A 21,612-nucleotide genomic window follows, 5' to 3' on the forward strand; every position below is an offset into this window, starting at 1 on the left:
GTGATATATTCTTGATCTTCTCTGTTTTTATTTCTTCTTTGTTAAAACAGTAAAAGTCCTAGGAAGCAGTAATTGAAGGATCTGAAAGTGCAAGGAGCAAAACAGTTAATGGAGTTTAGGGACTGGATAAATGCTTGCGTTTTTATCTCATACTTGACCTATTTAGCATATGAATTATTTTAGACTGCCTTCAGGGAATATATTACACTCTTATATATACTTTCAGAAAACAAATAGGGAACTAGAAACAGAATAACTTGTTATAAGTGCAAGAAAACAAATACCAAAAAACTGAGCTGATTGGAAAGAATTTGGTGGCGTTTTGCAGAAGAGTCAGAGCTAGAGAGACTTGGTTACTTTGGAGCAATATTTTATCCAGAAAATATAAAGATGTAACAATGGTGGACCCTCCAGTATGACATTTAAAAAGAGAAAGAAAAATCTCTCTCTATTAAAGAGAACTTTTAGGCAATCAAATTTGATCATGTATTGGTTTGAAATTTTATAGTCCACTTGTATGACAAGAACTGGCTTTTGAATCCATAAATATTAATTATTGAGGCAAGAAAAAAATAAGTATAATCAGTAGCTGGTTTGGTGTATAACAATATCTGCAGCATCTGGATCTTGTTGTGTGTGACATTACTATTAAAGATAACAAAGATAATCTGAGTATATACCTAAAAGTAGAAACATCATCTGGTGTGTTAAATTGCTACTTCGTGGCATCGTTATAATCACATCCATTAAACAGAGGTTATTAGAATAAAGTTAACTAATTGTTAAAACATAGTAGTAGCACACACACAAAGGTAGAAATTCTTACATTGGTTTGGATGTTAGTACTTCATTTTTGGTAGAGTTGTTGTTTTGGTAAAACTTACCTTCTTTAAAGTCTGATTTAGGAAAAATAATTGTTAGGGCTGGATATTTAAATAGTCCTTTTTATTGGGAAATTTATTTTTAATTTGGATAGGTTATTTGATGGTTTTTAATAAATCTGGAATAGCTTATGCGAAGAAGAAAACGTGTTTTGCTTTTCTAACATTTCTTTTGTGAGTGAATGGTTATAGAAGTGTCCAATCTATTAGATTTATTTATTTGTTGATTCCTCTTATCTGTAGCCTAAAAAAGTAAATATATTCGTGTTAGTTAATACTCAGAGTGATTAGGACTGATTAAAAGCTTTAAAATACATTACGGTTAACATTTTTTGCTGATTTACTATACAACATCTATTTGGTTAGAATATGAGTGGATCTACAGAATGCAGTAGTTTTCTTCCATTGTATTTGCATCTTTCATATGTTAGAGCAAAAAGTTTCTGAAGCCCTTCTTTGAACAAAGATAAAATCAGAGTATTTAATATTGTCAGCAGTACATTCCTTCCTCTCTTCTCTGGTTTTATGTATTTTTGAGTAATACTGGCCAGGAAAGTGTACTTAAGCAGGTTCTTTATAAATGTATTTTATGGTGAATTCATTGCATTTGAAATAAAATAATTTTATGTGTTTATTTAATTATTGCATTTCTGATCATTTGTAGGCGAAACTTAACCAAACTGTCCCTGATCTTTAGCCACATGCTGGCAGAACTAAAAGGAATCTTTCCAAGTGGACTCTTCCAAGGAGACACATTTCGGATTACTAAAGCAGATGCTGCAGAATTTTGGAGGAAAGCTTTTGGGGAAAAGTAAGTCTCAAAATAATGAATTTGAACTATGAAGAACTAAATTGTGGCTTCTTTTGTGGGCTTTTTGTTTGTTTTATTGAAAACACTGTATAAACATACCATGCCCACATCACTTCACCTTATCACGTGGGCCTTTTATCATCTCACATTGCAAGAAGGGTGAGTACAATACAATAAGATATTTTGAGAGAAAGAGAGACCACATCACATAATTTATCACAGTGTATTATTATAGTTCTATTTTATTGTTGTTGTTAACAATAAATCTTACTGTGCCTAGTTTATAAATTAAACTTATCATAGGTGTGTATGTATAGGACAAAACATAGTATATAAAGCGCCTGGTGCCATCTGCGGTTTCAGGCATCCACCAGGGGCTTGGCACATATCTCCAGTGGATAAGGGGGGGGGACTACTGTACCTACTTTTCCTGGCTTTGGTAAATACTAACTTTTTTTTTTAAAGAAATAAAGTTTTGCAGATTATCTGAAACCCATGAGCTTTGACTGAATACTGTTGTCTTTCTTTCCCCATCCACTCTGTTGTTAATGGATCTTTGCTACCATAAACAATGCTTCAGTCAACAAAATTGTATTTGTAAGAGCTTCTCCACAGTTACATACCTAGGAATAAAGTAGCTGAGTCTCAGGGGGTCTCACATCTTCTGCTTTGCCAAATATTGCCCGTTTGCTTGTAAAGTAGTTACACCAGTTTATATCCCAGTAAGTAGCATATGTGAGTAACAGTAGGTCCACATTTTGGCTAATGCTGGTGGCATGTTGGTATCATTTTGCTTTATATTCCTGATGCCAGGAGAAATTGAGCATCTTTTCATATTTATGACCAGTCAGGATTCTTACTCTGACTTACTTGTTCCTGGCTTGTCCATTTTCCTATTCTAAGATATTCTTTGTTAGTTATTTACATTCAGATTTCGTCTCCTAGTCTGGCTTGTTTTCCACTTAGTTATACTGTCTTTTGATATGCAGAAGTTTTAAATTATATAGGCAGATTTATGAGTCAAGCTCATGTTTTAAAATTAATATATTAATAATAATATTAAGGATCAAGGAACTGAAAAAGAAAGCAATAAAACTTTTCAGTTGAATATACAGATGGTAACAACAATCTCTTAACACTTCTTCAAAAGAAATCGTGTTTATATATACAATATAGACTCATTAGTGGTTTAAAACATGTAGCTGAAGAGGATAGGAATAAGTTTAACTTAGTTCCTTTAACTTAATAATTACATTATAAGAATTCAACACACCACTTGAGCTCTTATTTTCAGGCTGGTGAATACATAAACTCATCAAAGGCAGTGAGATTTGTATTTGTTTTAAAGATCTTGAGAAATAGAAATCCCATAATGTCTCTTGCCAACCTTATCTGGGGTTAATCACTGTTTTTATATTAAATAATTTTTTCCTATTGCTATCAGAACTCTGTTCTTCTTATACCTTAAGACTGTTGTTTAAAAACTCCTCGATGGTGTGGGTTCCTCAAAGAACTCAGAATGTTTTACATGCCTTTAAAAGGTTAAACACAGGCTTTCAGTTAGTGAAGCCTGGCCACAGATTATACTTATTATATAACTAGAATAACTTCATTTCCTTTTCCATGCTTCTGTAATAGAGCAAATGTCTGAAGAAAGATGAGAAAAGGGGTTAATTTGTGACATTCTACCAAATAGTGGAAAAATTCTGTATTATTAATTTACTCACTAGCTAAGAAATTTATCATTTACTCTCTCTCTGTTCACAATTCAAAATACAGCTCAGCTTCTGGAAGGGAATTGAAATTGATATTGGAAGCTTAATGTGGCTCTCTTCCTTGATGATAGCCGTGTCCAGAATTATCTGTCATCACACACTGTGTCTTCTCTCCCACCCCCACCCTAGGACAATAGTCCCTTGGAAGAGCTTCCGACAGGCTCTGCACGAAGTGCATCCCATCAGTTCTGGGCTGGAGGCCATGGCTCTGAAATCCACTATTGACCTGACCTGCAATGATTACATTTCAGTGTTTGAATTCGACATTTTCACACGACTCTTTCAGGTAGGATACTAAAAAGGTGGCTATACTTATTGCTACTTTTCTGAAGAGAATGCTTTAAAACAGTAACATTTGGAAACTTGCTAATTGTAAAAGTATTTTTATTCATTCTGGAAACTATAAGGAAAAAAAGATAAAACTACCCTTTATTTCATATGTGTGTGTGTTTTTAAATGAGAACTATACAGTCTCTTTGCTCCTCCTCACATTTATAACCTTTCTTTGTCATTAAAATTCTATTTTTGCATCATTTTGATGGTTGAAGAATATCCAAAAGAGGGCATAAGTAATATATTTAACCAGCTCTCTGCTACTTATTTTTGTTCCTCTGACATTTTATGTATGTTTTCAACTTTTTCTCCTATTGTATTGAAATTCTTGACTGTTAATATTGAGATGTATTGATGCTTCAAAAAGAACATTCCTTTCTTTTTCTAAAGATACTGTCTGTTGGTGTCAACCTGCATAAACCTTTATTGGGAACTTCTTAGTGGCACATGCAGGCCCTGCTCCGTTTCTGTTTTTTTGTTCATTGTTGTATTGTTGTTTAGCCTCACTAGGTTAGAAGAACTGCTTTGAATTTCATTTTGTGAAATTGAGTATTTCCTATAAGCATAAATTCATTTCTTAGCTTTTCATACCTCTTATCTCTCAAACATATTTGACTTCCCTCAAAGTGACAGCATAATTGAAAGTTTGTGAGAATAAACGGAGACTTTATAACTGAGAAGCGAGGTTGTTTTTCCTTTTGTTCTTTATTGATCTCAGGCTGGTTGCATGTCTCGAGCAGAAAGGTCTGATTGCTCTCTTATTTCCCTAGCCCTGGTCTTCTTTACTCAGGAACTGGAACAGTCTTGCTGTAACTCATCCTGGTTACATGGCTTTCCTGACATATGATGAAGTGAAAGCGCGGCTCCAGAAATTCATTCACAAACCTGGCAGGTCAGTGCCATGCAACAAAGAGATTTATCCTCCTGGATTTTACTGTCTTGGACTCTGCTAGCCACATTTTTGCAATAGGATTGATGTCTGTTTATCAGAGGAATTGACAGATCAGAGCCTATGATTTGATAAATGCTTTTAAGCCACTTAAAAATTGAGCTTGTGTGTTCATTGCTTTTGGTCTGGAGTCATTGAAGAATCTATTATTGATGCTGCTTTTGATTTTTGTCTGTGTCTTGCCTTTCCACACTAATATAAGCATATATATATTAAAGATTCTGTTTATCTCTGTTCTTAGTTACATTTTCCGGCTGAGTTGTACTCGTCTGGGTCAGTGGGCTATTGGGTACGTCACTGCTGATGGGAACATTCTGCAGACAATCCCTCACAACAAACCTCTCTTCCAAGCACTGATTGATGGCTTCAGGGAAGGCTTGTAAGTATTTACTGTTGACCATCTACTAGAGTCTAGAAACTATAGTGCGGTAAAACTTCATCATTAATGACTTTATTCTAGGTTTCTTACACAGTTTACAATTCAGGAAACATTAATAGGTTGGTTTTATTGTTTTGACCTTTAAGCCCTTTAAGACTTTTTGTTTTTATTTAAAAGGATTCCTTAAGTAAAGTTATTTTTCTCTACTGCTACAGTTATTACCATGAGTAAACTATATCTTTTTCCTTTTCCAAATGTTAACTTATTTTCAAGTCTATGTTGGATTTGAATATATGCCAATTAGCAGAAAATGTTACTGATTATTTACCCAGCACTGGAGTGATTAGATGTTGCTGGTAACAGTGGGCTCAGAGGCCTTCATCTGCCTTCATCCTAACTTTGTTTTGGTCCAGCAGCATTTCTACAGGCTTTGGGCTTTTGTAATCCATGCTAATATTGACGACTAAGTTCTCATTTATTCCAGTATTGCTATGCCTTTGGGGATTCAAATTGATTATCAGTAGGTAAGCACTAGAAATACTAACAGTTGACCAGATTATCAGAAAACTACTTGTACTTTAAAGTGATTAGGAAAATCCATTTTCCATCATGTACCATCATCTATAGTATCACTAAGGCTCAAAGGGTTGCTTCCCCAAATGTCAGAGCGGTCTGGTGCTAGAAGCTCCTTCTTGGCAGATGGTATTAGTGGCTTAATTTGTTTCTTACTACATTTCTTTTAAATTGGCATCTCTCAATGTTAAATCTGCAAACAAGGGTATTTCAGGTCCTTGGTCAAATGCAAATGCATTTTAAATTAAAAATTTATACTGTGGCCATCCATAGATTAAAACTAGGATTGGCAAACTTTTGCCCACAGGCTAGCTTTTTTGGCATAGCCTGTGTCTGAGATAGTTTTTCCTTTTTAAAGAGTTGTTTAAAAAACAAACAAACACAACAATCACCAGAGGAGAATATGTGATACTGATTTATATGGCTTGCAAAGCCTAAAATATTTACTATCTGGCCCTTTACAGAAAGTTTGTCAGCCCTTCAATTAAAAGATAGAGCCTATGGCATTGTGCCCTGGAGAAAGAGTATCAGTGTTTGGAGAATGTCTTCTTGGAACTGTTCTGTGTTGTTAATTTTTTTGAAGTATTTGTAAGATTTACTTTTGTACTTATGCTAAGTTATGCTTTTTGAATGAGGGAATTCCTAGATATCATTTATCTATGTCAGGAGGCAGTTATAAATCGGCATTAAAACCCTAAGGTTACACTTTTTATAGTTATTTGTTTCCTGATGGACGGAATCAGAATCCCGACCTGACAGGCTTATGTGAACCAACTCCTCAAGACCACATCAAAGTGACCCAGGTGAATTTTGTTTCACATTATAGCCATACCATAAGAGCCAAGCTTTTGTGTATACTTTATAGAATTGTGACAGTGGAGTTGTATTAAGTGATTGGAACATTTAAATTTAAACCACTTGACTAGATAAGTGAACTCGTGTGTGGTTTCTCTTTAAACCACATGGCTTAAAATAGGACTGGGTGCTTTCTGTTTTAATGTGAGAACACTGACTACTGTTTTGACACTTCTATACAAGCAAAATTTGTATAGAAAATTAACAGTCTTCAATTTACTTGTTTAATTTAGAATTTATAGTTACAGTCATTCATTCATTCATTCAACAAATAATCTTCCATAGGCTGAGTAATCTCTTAACTTTTTTTTTTAATCAAAGGAACAATATGAATTATACTGTGAGATGGGCTCCACATTCCAGCTGTGTAAAATATGTGCTGAAAATGACAAGGATGTAAAGATTGAGCCCTGTGGGCACCTCATGTGCACATCCTGTCTTACCTCTTGGCAGGTAAGGATCCAGACCATGCATTTTCTCAGTCAACTATATAGTCAGTCTGAAGAATCAGGCATTGTATATCCTTTACAGATATAAAGAAAAGACTGGCTTGTGAGGTAGGTTTTAAGCTTTTGATCTCTTTTTTCATCTCTGGGGAAATGTATTTCCTAGTGGACAGATATTTTAAGTACTTTGAGATGTGTCTGTTACCATCTATTGTTTCCTCCTCAGGAATCAGAAGGCCAGGGCTGTCCTTTCTGCCGATGTGAAATTAAAGGTACTGAGCCCATTGTGGTAGATCCATTTGATCCTAGAGGGAGCGGCAGCCTTTTGAGGCAAGGAGCAGAGGGAGCTCCCTCCCCAAATTATGATGATGATGATGATGAGCGAGCTGATGATTCTCTCTTCATGATGAAGGAATTGGCTGGTGCTAAGGTAAGACTGCATTTTAAGGGACTGGCAAAATCCATTATGGGTTGTGTTCTAAAGCAATGAGCACTTAATGACATCCAGACTACAAGGAGTATTAATAGCTTGAGTATTACTATGTGAGAGACGCCATGCTGAGCACTTCACCCTTTTTTTTTTTAATGTACCATTGATACCCAATCTTATGAAGGTTTCACATGAGCAACACTCTGGTTTCACCATTCACCCATATTATCAAGTCCCCCCCATTACAGTCACTGTCTATCAGCATAGTAAGATGCTATAGAGTCATTACTTGTCTTCTCTGTGAGCACTTTACTTTTTTAACTCACACAATCCGATACTCATGTATACTCAAACAACCCTATGAGTAGATAATTATTACTGTCCTCGTTAAACAGATAAGGAAACCAAGGCACAATGAGTTTAATAGTTTGCTGAAGATCGCACAGTTAGCTGAACCAGAGTCTGTGACCAGATATTGCAGCTTTAAGGCCCATGCTCCCTGTCCATACCCTAGAGCTGGGCTTCACCCAGAGGGCTTTCTGGAGAAAATGGGGGTGGGGGGATAAAATAATAGAACCCTATTTTACTACTGTGACTAGAATATGTTGTTCTTGTTGTTTTTCTAATGGAGTTTTTGCATTTATTAGAAAGCTAGGTGTTGGGGGGCAGGGAGAAATGAGGCACTCATTAATAAGCAAATAATGGCAACTAGAGTGATTGATTGGAGGGCGCTAGGAGGTACCACGTAGAAACTAAAACTAGAAAGGCTCTGGTAAGGGTAGGGAAGGTAAAGGCTAAGAAAGGATGTGGTCCAATTCCGTTATATCAGTGTAAAACAGGGATTTATTCACTAATTCAAAGTAAGGCAGGCCTTAAAAGATCTCAGTAAATGTAGGCAAACAAAAGGTTCTGATATGTTGTAGATGCTGTAGTTAAGAATGTTATAAATTCATGGGATGCGTTTCCTTGGTACAAAAGCGGCTTCCTTATATATTAGCACCTGACTGCCTGGCACAATGGCAAAGCAGGTGCCCAATAAGTATTGAAAGAATGGATTTTTATCTCTTAAATATGTGTATCCAGTATATAGACCTCCTCTGTGTCCTCAATACCACTGCCTTGTTTCAGCAGGCTCTCGTCATCACCTGTTCTCCCTGTTTCCAGAGTCATTGCTCTACAGCGCAGACCTGACCACCTCATTCTTTTGCTCATTCTCTTTGGCAACTTCTCATTACTAGTAGGTTAAGCCCATTCTCCTTTCCAGGCACTTTACCCTGATAAACCTTTCTGCTTATATTTTGTAGTCCAGCAAGGCTGAACCATTAAAAGTCTCCCTGCCTTTGCCTTGGTACTTTCTATGTAATTTAGTTCTGTTTCATTTCCCAGGAAATCTTTCCAGACTGTACCCTACTTCCCCCAATTTCCCCACCCCAAACTTCACATTCATTAGTACACATACAGTCTAGGTCTGGCCAGGTGTTTCTGGATGCTATGAATATGTCTGCAGTAAAACTTACCACCTTGTCATATTTCATTAAGAGTATTTCTTCCCATTATCTTAGAAGGCAAGATTTGTCTCATTTGTATTTAGCTAGTCAAAGTTGAACACATGGTAATTACTTTAAGTGTTTGGGAATTGAAAACACTTCAAAACAGGAATTGACAAATTTACAGTGCTATATCATTTATGGATAATCAAAGAAATCTGGACTGAGTGGTACATTTTTGGTGTTTTGAAATTGACAGTATTGGTCACTCGTAACAGGTTTTTTGGTTCCATTTTAAGAGGATTCGTTTGACCTCTATAACAGTTTTATGTTCTTGCATAGATTGCCATCTGTTCATTCATGGACATTTACTGGTAACTCCTGAAATATTAGGGAAGCAGAATGATATGATAAATGATCATTCCTGTGTGTATTTATTTGAAATTAAAATCCCCTTTTTTCTTCATGAAATTTTATAGATAGATAATACTCACTGTGGAGAAACAGGCACTTAACATCCAGTGTTGATATGGGTACAAATTATTAAGTTCCACCTTTTTGAAGGACAGTTTGACATCTATTTAAAGTGTGTAATGTTCACAGTTTGACTTAGCCATTTCAATTCTCAGAATATATCCTAAGGAAACATTCAGACAAGAACACAAAGGTACAGATGTACAACATTATTTGTAGTAATGAAAAATTAGAAACGACTCACATATCCATCAGCAAGAAATGATGGTGCATCCGTGTGTTAGCAAATCTATGGCTCCATAACTGATTACTACAAATTTAGCAGTTTAATGCAACACAAATTTATTCTCTTTAGTTTTGAAGGTCAGAAGGCTGACACATGTCCCATCAGGTTAAAGCCAGGTGTTGGCAGGCCTGTATTCCTTTCTTTAGGCTCTAAGGGAAAATTCATTTATTTAACTCACCTGGATTTGGCACAACTCAGTTCCTTGCAGTTTAGGATTAAGATCCCTGTCTCCTTGCTGGTTGTGGGCTGACAATATTCCCATTCTTTGACTCCTGGCTTCCTTTCCACCTCCTCCCATCTTATCTCTCTGAGGTTCTCTGCTTTTAAGGACTGTGGGATTGCATTGGGTTTGCTGGATAATCCAGGATAATTCTCCCATCCCAAGATCCACACCTTTTATTACATCAGCAAAACTCCTTTTGCCAAGTAATACATTCACAGGTCCTGGGTTTTAGGGCATCAACACTTGGGTGAGGTGAACATTCTTCTGACTGTTACAGTCCACATAATGGAATGCTATGCAGAGTGAATTCAATCTACATATACCTAAGTGGGAGGCTGTCTAATGTATATTGAGTTTAAAAAAGCAATTGTATGCCATGTATAGTATTACCTTATTTCTATGCAAAAAATATTTGGTTGTAAAAAATTTTTGAATGTGCACTATGAGAAAATTGAATGACTATACACTGAATTACTCAGTGTTATTTCTGAGGATACAAGTTCAGAGAACTTTTATTTTATGAAATATTTTGATTTTTTTATAATTAACCCATTACTTTTGCAAGGTGTTTATTGTGCTAGGTAAGTAGTTATGTGTTGAGTGATACATGGGATAAGAAACCTAAGTCAAAGGGCCACAAGGATCTAGGAGTTGTATTTGGGAAGAGAAACTATTATTTAATACAAAAGGCAGACAGTGTACATTGTTTTAAATTGTTGGGTACACACTCTGAGTGCTACAGGACTTTAAAAGAAAGACGAAAGTGAACACTTTTTCTGTAGCTGGATATGTATGAATGATATTAAAATTTACTCAAGGAAGGAAAAGTAGTAATAAAGATACACTGTAAAAATTCAAGTAGAGTAAAAACAGCTTCAAATATTACATTGTTACCTTGATATTCCATAATTTATTTACTCTTTTTTAATGGACACTCATATTGTTTCCAGGCTTATACATATTGGCATCCTTCTGCAAGCCTATCTATAGGATAAATTTCTAGCAGTGGAATTGCTGGGTAAAGAGTATGTACCTTTAAGCTCTCTGATAGAGCAGAGGGACACAGTATTTCACCACAACAGTGAGTGGTATTTCATTGTTTAGCTGTGTGGTAGGTATTTTGTAGGCATTTATCTTATTTTTTGCACTTTATAGTCTGCATAAGATATGAATAAAATATTCGTATGAGTAAGATATTTGAGTAAAACTATTTAATTTTTTTTGGATCGATATTAAAATCTGTCTCCAATTTTTGTCTCAAATTCACCCCCAGAGGTGTGTGAGACTGTGGGAGTGACTGTTTTGTCACATACATCCTAGTAGCTGTCGTTCACTCTTTTGTTGCCATTTGTTTTGATTTGTTTTTAATATAGTGAATCTACTTATTAAAAAATCCAAGCAGCAAATGCTTGCTGATTATTGTAAAATTTAAAAGAATTGCTAAAAGGCTTTTGGAATTGTTGGCTGTCTGCCTCGGCCCCCTTCAGCTGCTCTCTGTGCCCCATTCGGATTTTTCAGTTCTTAAAACGGTTTCTTACCTACGCTTATACTGCCTCTTCTGGATTCTTCAGTGTTAGTTACCTGTTCACTTCAGGCATTGTTATAAAGGACTTAAGTCTGCGTCTCCTGTCTCCTGCAGCATGCCTGCCCGCTGTAGTTTGAATGGAGTTTGTGCTGCGTCTCAGGTGTTTGCAGTGTGAAACGATTTTGCTGCCTTCTGTGCTGAGCAAGATACTCTGATAGGATTACTTTGGTTTCTCAAACAGCCTTTGGCTTTTCCTGGGGTAATTGCTTTTTTCCCCTTAGTTTTCAGTTTGTACATGTCACTACCAAATCTTACCATGCTGTCAAACATCCTCTGAACATAATTTTCTATGAAGTAAATCCTGTTATTATCGGAGATAGTGTATATGTAGTGTACTGGTATAGAGTCTTCGCAATTCAGCTCCGGTTTGGACTGGTTATCCTCTCAGGGCACTGCATTCCCCGTCGCCCTGAGGTCTCCCCTTGCCATTATCGTGGGACTTCATCGTCTCTCCTCTGTGTTGGGGTGCCTGTTCCTTGGCTCCCATGTTATCCTCTTTCCTGCTTTTACTTCTGTGTTTGGCTGGAGTATATCCTCAAAATAGCTTTCTGTGACAAGGTGTGAAGTAAAATTTTTGAGACACCTGATATCTTAAAATGCCTTTATTCAACTCTCAAACTCTGACTAGTTGCAGAATTCTAGGTTGAAAAAAATTCAACTTAAATTATTAGACTACTTGACTTTTGGATTCTAGTGTATTTTTACTATTTGGTGCTCCCTTTCCCTTTATCCCCAGAAGCTTTCAGGACACTTTCCTTATTCTTGGTTCCCTGAAAACTTACCGGTGGTATTGGTTGCTCATTGTTGCGGATTTCTTTCCCTTCATTGGGCTGGCTATGCAGTGAGCCTTTTCTATGTGGATATTTATATCCCTTAGGTCTTGGAAATGTTCTTGTATTATTTGTTTGATAATTTCTTCATTTGTGTTTTTCTCCTTTTCTGGAACTTTCTTACATGTTGAGATAGAAGGACATTGCAGCCATTGGTTATGATGTTGAGCCATGAATTGAAAAATATGATTAGCTCAACTCCTCTGCACTTTAGGAATAAGAGAGGTGGATGGTGGGAGGGATCAAAATAGGCAGAGAAGTTCTTTCATATTGGGAAACAGCCTGAACCAAGGCAAGGAGGTAGGAATTCCAGAACTGGGAGTTGTGGAAAAGCAGAAGTTACTGATAGATGGTTTTTGAGCTAGTATTTAAGGATGGCTATGCTGATAATGGTGAGCAAAAGGATCTGGTGAGATGAGAAACTAGGTGATGGGAGAATCACTAGAAGGTGGTTTGACAGATCAGATCTGAGGTTTGTAAATAGAATGAAAAGGAAGATAGAGATATGCAACCCCTATGTAGAAAAGTCAGGAGGATGCAGTGATTGAAAACTGATGACAAAAGTGAGAATTAGCTTGACCAAGAACCTTTTTCATTTCCTCACCGTTAAGCTGTGTAGCCACTCAAGCTGCATGGCGCCTGTGTTCTTAAACATGTGTGAAAGCAACTAGCTCATGGTGAGGGCTTTCTTTATCCTCATTTACCAGCCAGCATTAATGATAGGACTAAGTATGTGAACGGTTTTCCATCATCTCACATGAGTGCTTGTGATGCATACTAGCCTGTTCTGTCTGTGTTGCTCCCTGTTCGAGAATGCAAATGCAGTGGCATTTTGGCTGCATTACTGTATACCTCTGGGCAGCTTACTTAGACAGACTTACCGCTATTCATTTTCCTGCTCTTGGCAGGGAAGAGGAAAACACATGTATTGTTTCTTGTAACACTTTTGTTAGAAGACAAATTGATAGAAAATACTAATCCCTTTTAATTACTGAATTGAAATGGCATTTCTTCAGAAAGACTCAAGACACTTTTTAGTGACTTCTTACAGAGGTTTTTTTCTTCTTTTTATCATGATAACCCATGGAGAATTTCTTACCTTTCAGTGTTCTGCCCCTTACACATAATTTCCTGGGTGACTTGTTGAGAAGCTAATGTCTGCTCCTTTCTTTTTATATGGGTTCCTATTTTTTTTATCTTGAAAATATTTTTTTCTTTCTATGAAGTTGAGGAATTGGGAAGTTATAGTATTTGTTTCAAATTGTAAACTAGCAATCTTTTTGTAGCACTGCCATTTCTAGATACATCTGCCTGTAGCTTGCATCCGCGTGGTGATTCTGTGATTGAGTGTGCCCCCTTATGGTGACACAGAAGTAATTCAGGAAGTCTGACCCACTGGTCACAGTCAGTGTTCATATACTACTTGCTGCTGTGCTGTACAGCTTTAGGAGTTGAAAGATGCCACCCCCGCCAGCAAGAATAACCTGTAAAAAATCGTATTTGTGTTAGGTGGAACGGCCTCCCTCTCCATTCTCAATGGCTCCACAAGCTTCCCTTCCCCCAGTACCACCACGACTTGACCTTCTGCAGCAGCGAGCACCTATTCCTTCAAGTGCTTCTGGTCTTGGAACGGCTTCCAAGGTAAAGCTCTCTCCGCCTATGCTGTTTTCTGATGCTTTGTCACAGATTGGTGGCTTTGGATTGATGTGCTTTCATCATGCTCCCACAGGCTGCTTCTGGCTCCCTTCATAAGGACAAACCATTGCCAATACCTCCCACGCTCCGAGATCTTCCGCCACCCCCCCCTCCGGATCGGCCATATTCTGTTGGAGCAGAAACCCGGCCCCAGAGACGCCCCTTGCCTTGTACACCAGGCGACTGTCCATCCAGGGACAAATTGCCCCCTGTCCCCTCTAGCCGCCTTGGGGAATCATGGCTGCCTCGGCCAATTCCCAAAGTACCAGCAGTTGCCCCAAACCCTAGTGACCCCTGGACAGGGAGAGAATTAACCAACCGGCACTCACTTCCGTTTTCATTGCCCTCACAAATGGAACCCAGAACAGATGTGCCTAGGCTTGGGAGCGCGTACAGTGTGGATACCTCTATGGTGAGTCCTGATTGTGAAGTTATTTAGCCTATTAATAAATATTCGTGATGGCATTTAATGGGTCAGAGTTTTGTAACAGGTTTTATACAGGAGTCAGAGATGATATAACAATCTCTACTCTCAAGAAGTATATATGTTAATAGAGCAGATAAGGCATGTTTGTAAATACTACACTAAATGTGTATGTGTGCATATATGTATATATATGCATAAATGGGTAGTATAAGAATATACTTATACTGCTTATATATATATGGAATATATATCATATATATATAATAAAATAATTAAGTTTCAGAGAAAGGAGAGATTAATTCCAGATAGTGCAATCATGAGGACTTTATAGAAAGAGTGCCATCTGAATCTGAAGTATTCTCTTCAGAATGGATCAGTTTTAAGATGGATCAGCCCTACAAATGACAGAAATGCTTACAGTGTATTGTGGAACTAGAAGTAGTTTAATTTGAGTGGAGCAAAAATTTTGTGTGTCAGATTAGGAAAAAGTGCTAGAAAGGAGCATTGGTACTAGATTAAAGAACCTTGAAAACCCACCAAGGCCAAAAGGCTGAATTTATTTGGTAGGAAATGAGGAGCGTTTGAAGGTTTTAGATTAGTGGAGTGACATGACCAAAATGATGGTTTAAAGAGATGAATATAGCAGTAGCATATAGAATGGACCGATGCAAGAATAGATTGAAGAAAGATAGGTTAGTGGTCTCTTGTATTAGCATGAGATCAGGAGTCCAGACCTGGGGCTGGGAGAGGTAGATCCTTTCTTTTGTCGGCTCATTTATGCACTCAACAAAAAATCTTGCCCTCACAAAGTTTACATTATAGTGGAGGAAGGATAGAAATAAGCAAGATAAGTAAATAAAACAGGATGGCAGACATTGATGAGTACTGTGGAGAAAAACAGCACAAAAAAACGGGGTATAGGAACAACTGCAGTTGGGGTGGGAGGTACGAGGAGGGATGGAGTATAATTTTGAGCAAAAACTTGGAGCAATGGTGAGAGTGGGCCATGCTGATTCTGAGGGAAGACCATTCTAGGATGAAGGGAAAAGCAAGTAAGTTCAGGGGAATCTATCAGGAATAACAAAGGAGTTTACATAGCTGGTGCTAAGTAAGCAAGAGGGAGAATCATTGCCTCTGAACAGTGAAGGTGAGCAATGCTGTGGTCCTTTAATGAACTGCATATTTCTTGGTTGCAAGAGAAGGGGGAGGGTAACTTAGATTAAAGCAGCATCTGTGTGATAGGCAGTCTAATTAGTGAACATGGGTTAGGTTTGACTTTCTGATAGCATGTAGAAGGGGGGTATAGATTTTTAAACTTAGACAGCCAGTTTTCTGCAGTCTTTCTAGAATTAAAATCAACAATCCCATTTCCATGGCTCTCTTTAGATCTGTCTCCCTAACCTTACATCTGAACTTTCTTCAGAGCCTGAAAGCAACTATGCTTTTGTCCGATATAATAACCCCTAAACATGGCATTGAGGGAGGGGCATCTGTGTCCATTTTATTGCTCTTGTTATTTTAAATAGGTTAATTAAATTAAGGAGGATACTTAGCTGTGTTAAGAAGGTTCTTTTTCAATGCTTTTCTTTCCAGAATATGAATAACAGCCCGTTGGCAGGTCCAGAGTGTGAGCACCCCAAAATCAAACCTTCTGCATCTGCGAGTGCCATTTACTCTCTGGCTGCCAGGTAAGTTTACTGAAGCTATATTTCATTCAGCGGGGTTGGCACTTAAAGCAGCTTACTTTGAGAAAATCTAGAAAACCCAGAGGAGAGTAAAAAAGAAAATTAAAGTGGATCTTTATTTGCATCAATTAAAAATCACCGTATTTTATATTTTGGACTTTTTTTCCATTCTTCTCCCTGTGTACGTGTACATAGATCAGTCTTGCTGGGGCTCATCAGTTTTATTTTCAACGAAGCAGTTTTGGCTTTGTTAATTTTTAAAATTCTTAAATATCTGCTTTTTTGTGTTTGGTAAAATACCCATAACATAAAATTTATCACCATACCCATATACCAGGATAAGGGTTTGTGGTATTAACCACATTAACCTTGTGTAACTGTCACCACCATCCATCCCCAAACTCTTTTTATCTTATAAAACTGAAACTCTACCTATTAGACAATAACTCGCCATTTTCCCCCCTACCCCATAGCCCTTGGGAACCACCATTACACTTCCTGCCTTTATGATTTTGAGTACTCCAGGTATCCCATATGAGTGGAATCAGACAGTATTTGACTTTTGTGACTGACTTACTTCACTCAATGTAATGTCTTCAAGGTTCATCCATATTGTAGTATATTGCAGAACTTCCTTTTTAAGGCTGAGTAATATTCCATTGTATGCATGTACAGTGGGTCTCCCCCTACCTTATTTGCAGGGTATATGTTCCAAGACTTTCCTCCCAGTGATACCTGAAACTAATAGCATTGATAGTACTGCACCCTATATATACTATTCTGTACTATACATACATAACTATGCTAAGGTTTAATTTATAAATTAGGCACAGTTAAGAGATTAACAACAGTAATAAAATAGAACCATTATAACAATATACTGTAGTTATGTGAATGTGGTCTCTATTTCAAAATATCTTACTGTACTATATTATCCCCCCTTGTGATAATGGGAGATGATAAAATGCCTATATGGTAAGATGAAATGAGGTTAGTGGTGTAGGCATTATGATACAGTGTCAGGCTGCTGTGGACCTTCTGACAATGTCAGGGGGAGGATCATCTGCTTTTGCACCACAGTTGACTGCAGGTAACTGAAGTCATGGAAATAAGGACGATAAGGGATAAGGGGAGACTACTCTACCACATTTTGTTTATCCATTTACCAATTGATGGACACTTGGGTTACTGCCACATTTTAGCTGTTGTTACTGATACTACTATGAATGTAGGTGAACAAATAACTCTTCAAGACCCTACTTTCAGTTCTTCTGGGTATGTACCAGAAGTAGTATTCCTGGGTCATATGGAAATTGTATTTTAAATTTTTGAGACACCAGATACTATTTCCCACAGCAGTGATACTATTTTACATCCTTACCAGCAGTGCACAAGGGTCATTGATTGATTGATTGATTGATTGATTGATAGTGACTATCCTAATGAGGTGTGGTATCTCATTGTAATTTTGATTTGTATTTCCCTGAATGATTAGTGATATTGAGCCTCTTTTAATATGCTTACTGGCCATTCATCTATATTTTTGGGACAATGTCTGTGTATAAGTCCTTTGCCCATCTTTTAATCAGGTGGTTTGTTCTTTTGCTGTTGAGTTTTAGAAGTTCTCAATATATTCTGGATATTAATCCCATATCAGGTATATGATTTGCAAATACTTTTTCCATTCTGTGGGTTGCTGTTTTACTCTGCATAGTGTTTTTTTATGTACAAAATTTTTAAATCATTATGTCTTATTTTTTCTTAAGTTACCTGTACCTTTGGTTCCTAGAAATCATTGCCAAATACAACGTCATAAAGCTTTTGTTTTACGTTTTCTTCTAAGAGGTTTATTTTAGAGTTAGTTTAGATCTTATACTTGGGTACTTGATCCATTTTGATTTAATTTTTGTATGTGGTGTTAATTAGGTAAGGGTCTAATTTCATTCTTTTGCATATGAACTTCTAGCTTTCCCAGCACCACTTGTTGAAAACACTGTCCTTACCTCCATTGAATGATCTTGGCTCCCTTGACAAAAATAATTTGACCGTATGTGTGAGGATTTATTCTAGGCTCTCTATTTTATTGCATTGGTCTGTATGTCTATCTTTATGCCAGTACCACACTGTTTTGATTACTGTAGCTTTGTAGTAAGTTTAGAAATCAGGAAGTGTGAGTCCTTCAGATTTGCATTTTTTGCTTTTTCTTTTCAAGATTGTCGGGCTATTCAGGGTCCCTTGAAATTTCCTATAAATTTTAGGATGAGTTTTTCTACTGCAAAAATATCATTGGGATTTTTGATAGGGATTGCATGTAATCTGTAAACTGCCTTGGGTAGTACTGACATTTTAACAACATTGTCTTCCAGTCCATGAATGTGGGATGTGTTTCTATTTACTTAAGCCTTCTTTAATTTCTTTCAGCAATGTTTTGCAGTTTTCATCGTACAACTCTTTCACTTCTTCAGTTAATTGCTATTTTATTCTTTTTGATGCTATTGCAAAGGGATTGCTTTTGAAGTTTCTTTTCCAGGTTGTTCATTGTTTGTGTATAGAAATGCAACTGGTTTTTGTGTGTTGACTTTGTATCCTGCTACTTTCCTGAACTCATTTATTCTGACAGCTCTTTTATGACTTCTTTAGGGTTTTCTACATATAAGATCATATCATCTGCAAACAGAAAGATAATTTCACTTTGTCCATTCCAGTTTGGATGTCTTTTATTTATTTTCCTTACTTAACTGATTTGGCTGGAACTTCTAATAGTGTGTTGAATAGAAGTGGTGAAAGCAAGCATCCTTGCCTTGTTCCTGATCTTTCAGAAAAAACTTTCAGTCTTTCACCATTGAGTGTGCTTGTTCTGGATTTTTTATATTACTTTTATTATGTTGAGGTACTTTTCCTTATATTCCTATTTTGTTGAGGGTTTTTATCATAAAACAGTTAAATTTTGTTAGCTGCATTTTCTGCACCAATTGAGATGATCATGTGGGGTTTTTTTCCTTCATATTGTTGAAGTGGCATATTACATTAACCATTTTTTGCATGTTAAACTATCTTTGCATTGCAGGTATAAATCCCACTTGGCTATTGTGTGTACTCCTTTTAATATGCTGCCAGCTTCTTTTTGCTAGTATTTTGTTGTAGACTTTTGTACAGTGTTCATAAGGGATACTGGTTTGTAGTTTTCTTTAGCGTCCGTCTGATTTTGTAACATGATTATGATGGCCTCATAGAATGAGTTAGGAAATGTTCCCTCTCTAGTTTTTAGGAGCAGTTTGAGAAAAATTGGTGTTAGTCCATCAAGTGTTCAATAGGATTCACCAGTGAAGCTTTCAGGTACGGTGCTGTTCTTTGTTGAGAGATTTGTAATTACTAATTCAATCTCTTTACTAATTATAGGTCTATTCTGATTTTCTATATCTTTGTGATTTAATCTTACTAAATTTTGTGTATAGATGTACTCTCTTAAAATCCTTATTTCTGTAGAGTTGAATCAATAGTAATGTCTCCACTTTAATTTCTGATTTTGGTAATTTGAGTCTTCTCTCTTTTTCCTTAGTCCATCTAGATAAATTTGTTAGTTTTGTCGATCTTGTCAAGGAACCGACTTTTGGGCATTGATTTTCTCCATTGTTTTTCTCTTCTCTATTTAATTCATCTCTAATCTTTATTATTTCCTTCCTTCTGCTAGCTTTGGGTTTAGTTGATTCCTTGTCTGTTTTCTTAAGTTCTAAGTTAGTTTGTTGACTTGAGATCTTGTTTTTTAATAGGAGTGCTTATGCTTTAAATTTCCCCCTTAACACTGCTTTTGCTGCTTCTCATAAGTTTTATTATGTTGTTGTATTGTTGTTTTCATTTACCTCTAAGTATTCTCTAATTTCCCTTGTGATTTCTTTTTGGTTCGTTGTTTATTTAAAAGTATATTGTTTAATTTCCACAATTTTATGAATTTTTATTTTTACTTTTGTTACTGATTTCTGATTTTATACTATTGTAGTCAGAGAAGATATTTTGTATGATATCTTTTTTAATCGATTGAGACTTAATTTGTGGCCTAACATATTGTCTGCCTAGAGAATGTCCCATGTGTGTTTGAGAAGACTGTGTATGCTGTTGTTGGGTAGAGTGTTCTGCTGTGTCCGTTAGATCTAATTGGCTTATTGTGTTAAGTCCTCTGTTTCCTTATTTGTCTTCTGTGCGGTTGTGCCACCCATTATTGTGAATGGTGTATTGAAGTCTCCAACTATTATTGTGGAACCATTTATTTCTCCCTCCAGTGCTGTCCATTTTTGCTTCATATATTTTGATGGTCTGTCAAATGTTTCTAATTGTTATGTCTTCTTGCTGTATTGAGTCTTTTATTAATAGATAATATCCTTTGTCTCTTGAACCTTTTTTGATTTAAAGTCTATTTGTCTGATATTACCGTCACTACCCCTGCTCTCTTTTGGTTATTATTTGCATGGAATAACTTTTCCTGTTCATTCACTTTCAGCCTGTTTGTGTCATTGGATCTCAGCTGAGTCATTTGTAGAGAGCGTAATAGATAGGATAATGCATTTTTGACCCAGTCTGCCAATTTCTGTCTTTTGATTGGAGAGTTTAACTTGTTTACATTTAAAGTAATTACTGATAAGGAGGAACTGCTGTTCTTGTGCTATTTGTTCTGTATGTCCTAATGGCTTTTTTGTCCCTTATTTCCTGCATTACTGTCTTGTGTGTTTAGTTGATTGTTTTTGTTGCAAAGTGTTTAAATTCTTACTTACTTTTGTGTATATTCCATAGCTATTTTCTGTGTAATCCATATGGATTACATTTAGCATCCTAAAGTTTATGACACTGTAATTTGAATTTATCCCAGCTTAACTTCAGTAACGTAGAAAAACCCTGCTCCTTTACAGTTCTGTCCCTGTCCCTTTCAGTTGTTGAGAATTACATTCTTGTACACTGTGTACCTGAAAACAAAATATGACTTTTAAATGCATTTATCTCCTAAGTTATCTAGAAAAAAGATTTAGAGTTACAAAGCAAAGTTACAGTAATACCAGCTTTTACACTAATAATACGTTTACCTTTAAATGCATTAGTCTCTTAAATCATTCAGAAAACAAATGAAGTATTGTTATATACTATCACTTTCTTTTAGCACCTTAAAAATATCATTGGCACTGCCTTTTGGCTTCCATTGTTTCTGTTGAGACATTAGCTCTCAGGCCTAATATTGCTTCTCTAAAGATGTTTCTTTTTCTGACTTCTTAGTAGATAGAGCTCTTTGTCTTTGGATTGCAATACTTTTACTATAGTGCTTCTGTTATGGTTTGTAGAGTTGATTGATATTGTGGTCTGATGTTTTTAATCTGTTTTAGAAAATTCTCAGCCAGTATTTCTTTAAATAGACTGAATAGTGTGCAGTCTCTCTTCCGTCTCTCCTGTGACTCCAGCTACCTGAATATGACCTTGTCACCCTGCCTTATATAGTTCTTATGAT

General features: G+C 36.5%; 1 protein-coding gene across 3 annotated transcripts in view; it reads left to right on the forward strand.

Annotated features, from left to right (window-relative positions):
- The window catches only part of CBL (Cbl proto-oncogene), a 377,716-nt gene that overhangs the window by 51,158 nt on the left and 304,946 nt on the right, over positions 1–21,612 (forward strand). For all 3 annotated transcript variants that reach the window (XR_008993515.1, XM_036920027.2, XM_057491146.1), the window contains exons 3-12: positions 1,546–1,692; positions 3,597–3,753; positions 4,571–4,692; positions 4,991–5,128; positions 6,417–6,504; positions 6,878–7,009; positions 7,229–7,432; positions 13,827–13,958; positions 14,047–14,424; positions 16,033–16,127. Coding sequence is in view for 2 of the 3 variants with exons in the window: in XM_036920027.2 (XP_036775922.2) it covers positions 1,546–1,692; positions 3,597–3,753; positions 4,571–4,692; positions 4,991–5,128; positions 6,417–6,504; positions 6,878–7,009; positions 7,229–7,432; positions 13,827–13,958; positions 14,047–14,424; positions 16,033–16,127 (1,593 nt within the window). In the remaining variant the exon portion in view is untranslated. The remainder of the gene's footprint in view (positions 1–1,545; positions 1,693–3,596; positions 3,754–4,570; positions 4,693–4,990; positions 5,129–6,416; positions 6,505–6,877; positions 7,010–7,228; positions 7,433–13,826; positions 13,959–14,046; positions 14,425–16,032; positions 16,128–21,612) is intronic.

This window comes from Manis pentadactyla, chromosome 13 (assembly GCF_030020395.1).
Source record: "Manis pentadactyla isolate mManPen7 chromosome 13, mManPen7.hap1, whole genome shotgun sequence".
NCBI classification, from domain to species: domain Eukaryota; kingdom Metazoa; phylum Chordata; class Mammalia; order Pholidota; family Manidae; genus Manis; species Manis pentadactyla.